This window comes from Notolepis coatsorum (assembly GCF_963971535.1).
Source record: "Notolepis coatsorum genome assembly, chromosome: 14".
In the NCBI taxonomy this organism is placed as follows: Eukaryota; Metazoa; Chordata; class Actinopteri; order Aulopiformes; family Paralepididae; genus Notolepis; species Notolepis coatsorum.
In genome coordinates this window covers 37818677-37828553 of record NC_140178.1, presented here as the reverse complement: position 1 = coordinate 37828553, position 9877 = coordinate 37818677, and the positions used below count along the sequence as shown (strand labels likewise).

Sequence of the window (9877 nt, the reverse complement as noted above, 5' to 3'; positions counted from 1 at the left end):
AACGAGGTTAATGTCTGTCTAAATAAATACAGTGCAAATATTTTATTTCAGACCATAGCGATTGGATGGCTTTGCTAGAAACAAGTTATTGCAACGCACGAGGGCGCTATTTGTCTGCCAAACCATTGTTAGTGTGGTTGCTAGGATACCAATTGATGGGGGTAACTGTTTGCGTCTACGCCGAAATAGAGTTTTTATTGGGTTAGCTAACCTCGAAGGAGAGTGAATTTGTAATAGAAAATGTCAGACATAGAAGGACCCAAAAGCTCATTCACTACATATGTGGCCGAAGGGGACCAGTTATATCATAAAAAGGAGTACGGCAAGGCAACGGAGAGCTATTCAATGGTGAGTTAACCAGCTGACGTTACCTGGTAACATAGCGTTATATTCATCTAACGTTAAGTTAATTGATTAAAAAAAGATTGCCAACGCGTCTACAGCCAAAGCTAAATTATTTTTGGCCTGATGTAGTCTGCTGAACTGTTGTTGTTTTCTAACTTATTTACCCAGCAACAGACCAGCATCACAATGTTGTGATTGTAAGATGCCACCGCTAGGGAATGAATGAATGAACACTTTATTTAACAGATTGCAGAATGGGTACAATACAGTACGGCTCAATACACACAATTGTTAATGGGATGCAGACCTGAGAAAGACGTTTGTCTTGTTTACATCAGGGTCCCCCATTTTCAATTGGTATCGATTCAAACTTTGAACAGCATGGAGGAATGACTTGTTTTTTGGTCTGTGTTTAGGCATTGGTTCTTCAGCCAGGTGACAAAAACTGCCTAGTTGCCCGATCCAAATGCTATTTGAAGATGGGGGATTCTGAACACGCTTTAATAGATGCTGATGCCTCCCTCAACGAGGACAAGGGATTTTACAAGGTGAAATGCAAACGGTTCTCCCAGTCCCTGATCCACTCTGCAGTAAACAGAAAATACATTTTCTGGTATCCCTTCCCACTTTATCCAATCCGGAGAGAAAACTCCAAATTTTGCTTACTACTCTGGCAGATTATTTTACTTGTTTCAAGGACACATTTGCTTAAAACTAGTTCTTATTTCTTATTTTGCAGTTTGTAGTTCTCTCTCACACAATATTTTGTGTTTACTGCAGAGCGGAGGGACTGGGAGACCTGACCAAACACTCTGTATCAGTGATGGCTGAAGGAATGTAGACCACTTATTTTAACAAACAAAAAAGTACCACTTACATCACGTTTAAACTTGTGTTTCCTTCAAGGCTAAAAAAAAAAAAAAAAAACAACAACAACATATAGCCTAAACCAAAACAGTGTTGTAAATAATCTAATATGAAATTACAATATCCAAAAATGGTATCCTGTATCCAGTATGAAATGTATAAGCAAGACATGATGTCAACAGAACTACTACTGATTATTACATCTTTAATTTAATTTCCAGGGGTTGTACCAGAAAGCAGAGGCATTGTACGCCATGGGAGACTTTGAGTTTGCGCTGGTGTTTTATCACAGGGGATACAGACTGCGCCCAGAGCTGCAGGAGTTCAGACTGGGTATCCAGAAAGCACAAGAGGCCATTGAAAACTCTGTGGGCAGTAAGTCAATAAAGCACCTGTGTCCAGTGGTGAAAATAATTTTTTACTTAAGTACAATTTTGAGCTACTTGTACTTTACGCGAGTATTTTCATTTGAGGGAACTTTATACTTTTACTCTACTACATTTTAAAGGAAATATTGCACTTTTTACTACATTTATCTGAACCCATCGGTTACTAGTTACGTTGAAAAAAAAGATTTGCATAGAAAACGTGGAAAAAGTATATGAAGATTATATACTTTCACATTTGAAGCATATCAATGATTCCAAACTGCTATTGAACGGTAAGAAAACCAAAGCGATGCTTTTTGCTCTTGCCTCTCCATTGATTGATTGATTGATTGAACATTTTATTAACAGATTGCAGAATGGGTACAATACAGTACAGCTCAATACACACAATTGTTAAGGGGATGCAGACCAGAGAAAGACTTTCGTCTTGTTTACATCAGGGTCCCCCATTTTCAATTCATCATAACATATATGTACGCCCTACCCACAGCTGTAACGGAATGTGAATCACTACCCACTTTCAAAACCACTCTCAAAGAGCACCTACGGGAGACTGCAATTCGAAACTGGCCCCTGTAAATGTCCTAACCCAACCACAGATACCACCCAACCTCACCCACCCAACCACCTCCAATGTACAGTCCCCCCCCCCCCCCCACCTAGCAGAGTGCATACTAGTAAAAGACAGTACAAAGGTTAGTAGTTTTTTTTATTTTTTTTTATTTCTTCCACCACTACCTGTGTCACATGCTTTAGTCACACTCAAGTCTGACTGGGCTATTACAGTATAATGCTGCTTTTGGAAATCATAGCCTCTCCAAAAACCTTTCGTATGTGTGTCGACACCATTTTAGGCCCCTCCTCAGTCAAACTGGAGAAGAAGGGAGATCTGTCATTCTTGTACAAGGGTGAGGAGGTGAGTTAGCATCTTTAAGCCTGTTATTTTTTACCAGGAAAGTTGACTCACAACTCGTTAATTATTTTTCTGAATATGTATTGATGATTTATCTATTGTTTTAAATGTATTGTATGTGTCCTGTTACTTGCTTTGTACACTCAGCGCCATTGAAAATGAGGGTCTCCCACTCTCCCTCAATGACTCCTGAGTTTAAAAATGTCTTATTTATAGCAACAAGCATGATGGGGAAATAACTGTATTGGGTGGAGAAGTTGTTTGTTTGTCCAAGGGAAGCAACAGTTGTAATTGGAGGATCAAGAAAAGAGGGTGTGGGTTTGAGATAGGTCCTTTAAAGTTTAGGTTACCATTAGAGAATCAAGGTATTCTCTATGCGTTTTCCTACTTGGCCCACCCTTTGTACAGTATTTCATTGTTCTACTTCGATGCAAAGCAACTCTATGATTGCAATGTCGACAAACTCAACGGTTAGCCGCTCTGCACCTAGTGGCGGCCCACGGCTATCAGCTTCACGACAACAACAAGCATACTTCATAGTGAGCACCTGTACCTCATTTTGGGCTCATTCTGACAGTCAGCATGAAGTATTTCAAGTCATTTGATTCAGGGGAAGAGGAGCTTCCTTGCTAATCCAGTTCCCTGTAGGGTCATTTTGGGTTTATTCAACATCATTTAATTAGGAGATTTAATGCAAATGTTTTGAGTCTCCATGACAATTTGGGTATAAATGTAGCTTTTCCCAGATTAACTATATAGCCATGCAAGTCGCCACTGTCCATGCTAGTTTGTTTTTTCCGCAGACAACATAATCTTGAATTGATGACCAAAATAGGGCAAGAATGAATGTAAAACCAAGCCAATCGAGAACCCCACCAATTATCTTTTTGAACAAATGTTTTTTATTTTCCCTTTTTTAACATAAAACTAGACACACAATACATTAACAGTAGAAATCCACAATAAATCACAGGACTATGACCGACATAATAATAACAATAATGACAGTCCATTACTTAAATCAAAATAAATGTAGATTAAAAGATATACACATAATAAATACAATACAATACAATACAATACATATGCTCTTGCTTGCTCTTCCTCACTCTTTCCTTCTCAGGACCCCCTCTTGGACTATCCATCCATTATTCCGTTTAACACCAGGGATTACAAGTTCATATGCTATCCTTTATCTTCTCCACCACATCTAACCAGATTGCTATGCTGGCTTCATTAACACCTAAAATCCGTGCGGTAGATATCTCTAGATAAACACATCGAGATAGGTAAGAATCCATACCTTCCGGCACATTTTATCCGGTTGAATCCAGCGTGATGCTATCAACTTTTTGGCAGCCGTGAGACCGGACAAAATTAGTCTCTTTACATGTACAGAGGTTGATAACTGAGAAACATCATTCAACAACAATACAGAAGGCAGTGCAGGTATGGTCAGAAATAAGAATTCTGATAATTGAGTGGTTACTTCTTCCCAGAATATCTTAACAGGAGGGCATTCCCAATACATATGCATAAATGTACCAATATCACCGTTTAAACACAAGGAGCATCGAGGGTCCTGTTTAAGCCCCATTAGGTGCAAACGTCTAGGAGTTAAGTAAGTCCTATGAATAAAATTAAGATTAATCTGTTGATGATCCGGGTTGCGTGACGACAGCCGAACGTTTGCCCAGACTTCATCCCAATCAAAATCTACTTCCAAGTTTGGTATATCCTTCTTCCAAACTAAGTCTAGGGGAAGGACATCATATGAGGACGTAAATAAGTGACGATAAAAGTCAGAGACGAAGCCTCTCGATGTCTCCTTTTCATAAAATAATTTGTGATATCTGTGAACCCCACCAATTATCAAGGGGAAACCATTATCCAAAAGGTACAGAAATCCCTACAATGGTAGAGGTCTGGTAAAAAGCTATCTGTAGAAATGTAAGACTGTAATGTAATGTAAGATATTATTCTAAACATTTACTAATGTAGAGCCTAGTTGAACACCTGTAGTCTGGGAGTCCTTCCAAAAGTCCTTAGAGGAGGTTCTGCATTCTAAGGAAGTGTACAGTAGCCTACAGAGATTCCAGTGACCCAAAAGTGTTTATTAGCTGCTGTCACACACGCACGCACGCACGCACGCACGCACGCACGCACGCACGCACGCACACACACACACACACACACGCATACCAGCCACACTCCTTTCCCTATCTATTCTACCCGGCTGTATGCTCTTCATCTGACGCTGCATTAATTAGGGTCTAATGCTCGTGGTCATGCTTCAATGATGAGTCACAACAGCATTTGTCCATCAGTTTGGTGTTTCACATTTCTGTTGCTCATTCTACTACACAGTACTACACAGTCCTTAGAGGGGAACACCACTCAAAAGGTGAAAAATTATTTTCTTGGCCTAAGACATAGACGGCTCAATCAATGTTTATGAACATGAGCTACTCTCTCCCAAAGCCAGAAACCAGAGAAGTAAGAATCAAACCTGTGATGTCATCAAGTATAAAGTCTGGAGCTGCTCCATTGACAATGAATGGGAGACCCACAGAACATTTGTTTTATTTTATTTTGTTCAAATTATCTTTATTCATTTACATTTACATTTAGTCATTTAGCTGACGCTTTTATCCAAAGCGACTTACAAGTTCTGTGCGACAAGACAGCAAGAAGGGTATAACTCTATCAGCTGAGTAACAATGTTCATCAAAGTGTTGCGTGTTACAGTGTAGGTTAGTTTATTAGGACAAGTGCATGACATTAAGGTTAGTCGGGGTTAGATTTTTTTTTTTTTTTTATCATTTCAGATAATGGTTGAAGAAGTGAGTCTTTAGTCGACGGCGAAAGATTGGACGGGATTCGGCTGTCCTAACTGGGATGGGTAGTTCATTCCACCATTGTGGGGCAAGGACTGAGAATAGGCGGCTTCTCTTTGATGACCCTCCGGGAGCTTGGATAGGAGTAGATCTGAGGCGGCCAGAAGACGCAGAGCGTAGGGGTCTTGAGGGTGTGTAGTTAGAGACCATTGACCGGAGGTAGGCGGGAGCGGTTCCCTTTGCCGCACGGTATGCTAGGTCGAGGGCCTTGAAGCGGATACGTGCAGCAATGGGGAGCCAGTGCAGGTCCCTAAGAAGTGGGGTGACATGGGCTGACTTCGGTAGGTTTGAGATCAGGCGGGCCGCTGCATTTTGAATGAGTTGAAGAGGCTTGGTGGCAGTGGCCGGGAGGCCAGCTAGCAGTGCGTTGCAGTAGTCGAGGCGAGAGATGACTGTTGATTGGACGAGGAGTTCTGTCTCTGTCTCAATTCTGAAACAGAAAATGAACCTATGGATTCAGAACGTTCCCCGGAATGCTCTCAGTGTCATCTATATCTATCATCTATAAGTCATTGTTTATGGAGCAGCTTCAAACTTTATACTTGATGACATCACAAGTTTGAGTTTTAGCGCTCAAGTTTCATAATGTTTACTGTCTTAAGCCAGAGGAACAACATGTATGAATTCTGAAATTGGGTGTAGTTCCCCTTTAAAGCCTCCATCGCGTTGCACCTGTGACACCACCTGTCCCTGTTTTTAGATGTCAACACCTCATGGACTGGCAACGTCACTAACTCACTCAGTCAGTCAGTCAGTCAGTCAGTCAGTCAGTCAGTCAGTCAGTCAGTCACTCATGGCCTTGTTGAACGTTTGACAGGTGAAGAAGGGACAGTCCATGAGTGTCATTCATCCTCTGAGGAGCGAGCAGAGGAGACACGACCAGAGGACCAGCAAGACAGAGAGGACAAGGAAACAGCTGCTGGGAGAGCTGTACAATGACAAGGAATATCTAGAGAAGTTACTTAAGGATGAAGGTAAGGCTTTTCTGTATGACTCAGGCCATGTTTTTATTCTCCCTCTCTCCCTCTACCTCTCTCTCCCTCTCTTTCTCTTTCTGTCTTTCTCTGTCTCTCTCCCTCTCTATCTCTCTCTCCCTCTCTCTTCCTCTCTCTATATCTCTCCCTCCCTCTCTCTCTGTCTCCCTCTATCTCTCTTCCTCTCTCTCTCCCTCTCTCTATCATAGCCACCTAATTTCTTCTTCACAATATATTAGAACAAAATGTTCCTGCATTTCATTTGCTAAACATATTGCGGTTTTGAACCGGTCTCACCAACATCCTCCAGACTTGGTGAGCGGTAAGACGCGTGGTGGGGAGAGAGTCCAGGGTGTCATTCTGAACTGCATCACCTACCTCGACACGTGCACCGAGTTCTGGCGCCAGCAGAAGCCCATCTACGCCCGGGAGAGGGACTGTAAGCTCATGCAGCAGAAGCGGCCCAGAAACCGCCAGAACCCGCCCTCTGACCCCACCGGGCTCGCGCTGAAGAGCCTAGAGGAGGTCGACGCGGGTAAGACATGTTTGAGGTGGAATAGAATAAATAAATATATGGGCTTTTATTACATGGGTGGCCTTAACCCTTTCACTACCACGCTACAGAAGGTTAACCTTTCACTACCACGCTACAGAAGGTTAACCTTTCACTACCACACTACAGACGGTGTGATAGTGAAAGGGTTAACCTTCTGTAGTGTGGTAGTGAAAGGGTTAACCTGCTGTAGTGGTAGTGAAAACGTAAACCCTTTGTAGTGTGGTAGTGAAAGGGTTAACCTTCTGTAGTGTGGTAGTGAAAGGGTTTAACCTGCTGTAGTGGTAGTGAAAACGTAAACCCTTTGTAGTGTGGTAGTGAAAGGGTTAATGTTTCAGGATCAAAAATGAAATGGAACATTTTGAGATATGATGCATTATATTCTACCTCACCCAGAATCACAATAGGACGTATAATTGAAAATTAAATATAATGTTTTAGGCAAATTTGCACACAAGGTGGGAAGCTACTGTAGCCACTGGGCCGAACTCACCACAACGCAGCTGGTTTATGTCAGGAGCAAGGTTTCTTCTACAAGGTGAAATACTATGTCTTTCTTTGTTGGTGATGTGCCTTTTCAAGCGTTTCCACCGCACATCAGTTATCCACGTTGGCACAGTGTGGGCATTTGCTTTATCAATCCAGGGTGTGTTTGCTTTGTCAATCCGGGGCCCTGCTAGCGAGTGGGGCCTGTTCCAGTTGAAATTGGTGAAACGTACGTAGCTAAGGCCACCTATGCTTTTATTTCACCCGGCCTGATCTGGTTTTATTCCCGCTCAGCCTTGACTTCTGGAAATGCGAAGGGTAGCCTCAGAAAGGCACGGGACGTCCTGAAGACGGTGCAGGGATGGTCAGAAGACGTGTTGCCTAACAAGAGAGAAGTACTGGGAAACGTGCACAGTTGCATTGGGAACGCCCTGATTGACCTGGGGGACATGGCTGAAGCGCTGCGACACCATCAGATGGACCTGCAGTTGGCTACAGAGTGGTAAGCCGTCGTGGTACCAGCTCTTGGAATTGAAAGGGTGTTTATATCCAAATCTGATTGATTGTTCTAATTCTCTGCGTCTCTGTTTCTGTTGAAACAGTGGACTTCCCGACGCAAAGTCACGCGCCCTGGACAACATTGGCAGAGTCTATGCTCGAATTGGAAAGTACACACAGGCTATTGGCGCGTAAGTGGATGAAGGTACAATGTTGTATTTATAGACTAGTATTTTATGCATGATTTGGCCATGTTGGTTTGATCAACAGGTAGGATGTTTACTGAAATAATGGCTCCTTTATTATTATTATTATTATTATTATTATTATTATTATTATTATTATTATTATTATTATTATTATTATTATTATTATTATTATTATTATTATTATTATTATTATTATTATTATTATTATTATTAATAATAATAATAATAATAATAATAATAATAATAATAATAATAATAATAATAATAATAATAATAATAATAATAATAATAATAATAATAATAATAATAATAATAATAATACACTTTATTTGTATAGCACCTTTCATACAAGAATTGCAGCCCAAAGTGCTTCACATGCAGTATAAAATTGGCATAAATATAGACATAAAATGAGAATTGACTAAATAAAAGCAATGCATAAAGTGCAGACATAAAATGAGTATAAAATAGACAACACGCATTCATACATTATCACAATTGACCTGCGCTACGCGTCCTATCAAGATACAAGATACAAGATACAAGATATTATCAAACGATCGATAATAATTATTGACCACACACTGCACAAAGCAAGCTCCAAAAGTCCTAACATTAAAACATAAAACAATGTGATTATTCATCTGAATGCTCTCAGTACCACAGATTGACTCCCGTGCTATTGTGCAGTGTTGGCAGCGAAGGAACGTCACGTCAGCTTTGAACCTGCCCCAGAAGAACATCTGTTTTCTTCAGTACAAGCCGAGCAGGACTTCTAACTCATCTGTCCAGATTAGATGTTCATGTTGGCAGTTTTATGTTGCATTTTGTTCCATGTCCTTTCCTCTCTTCCCTTCTGATTTCAGCTGGGTGGAGAAGATTCCTTTGGTCCGTGGTAACTTGGAGAAGACCTGGTTGTTCCATGAGATCGGCTGCTGTTACATAGAGCTGAAACGCTACACAGAGGCCCTGGACTACGGCTTCCGCTCTCTTGCTTCAGCTGATGAAAGTGCTGATGAGAAATGGCAGCTGAATGCCACTGTGTTGGTGGCGCAGTCGGAATGTAAATATTGCTGTTTTATTAAAGAAAACAAATCTCTTAAGTTTATTAAAATATGTTTTCATTCATTTTAGAGCTACTTTTGTTTATGCTGTAATCCTTGGTTTAACAGGGTACGGTATTAAAAAGTCTTAAATCTCACTCACATTTTATTTGGGGGGGGGGGGCAGCTAGGCTGTCGGGAGATTAAATGATATTACATATATGAAATGTTTTTGTATTCAAGTCTTTTGCGGGGCTACTGGGAGCTTGGTGCGTCTGGCGAGAGCTTGTATGGAACGCGTGAACATTTAAATTGGTGTGCTAATTAAGTCTTACATTTAACTTGTTACAATTACCCTGTTTAAATTGACTGCAGATACCCTGTTTAAGCATTGGGATATTTTTCTCATAACTTACTGTATGTCCTACTCTTGTCTTATTCCAGTAAAACTTGGAAACTTCAAATCGAGTGTTTCCCATTTTGAGAGAGCTTTGGACCGAGCCAAGGCCCTGCAGAACCACTCCGCCAGGGACGCCATTGAAAAGGTTAACTGCCAGCCAGTCGTTCATCTCCTCAGGAGTCTGTATCAGTTCTGTTTCGTCGTCATATTACTTTACTAGTATTAGTGAGGTCGCTCACTAACAATTATTCTCCTGTTCTCTTACAGGCTCTCCATGAGGCAAGGCAATCTTCAGCACAGTGA

At 41.1% G+C, this 9877-nt stretch overlaps 1 protein-coding gene across 1 annotated transcript; it reads left to right on the top strand.

Annotated features, from left to right (window-relative positions):
• Positions 1–240: 240 nt before the first annotated feature.
• On the top strand, positions 241–9877 carry odad4 (outer dynein arm docking complex subunit 4; the record flags this gene model as incomplete). The annotated part of the gene is made up of 11 exons (XM_084329082.1): positions 241–348; positions 762–893; positions 1434–1587; positions 2456–2517; positions 6229–6385; positions 6696–6920; positions 7719–7926; positions 8027–8113; positions 8998–9194; positions 9619–9719; positions 9842–9877. 11 exons carry the CDS (start codon positions 241–243, stop codon positions 9875–9877), a joined length of 1467 nt encoding a protein of 488 aa, XP_084185208.1.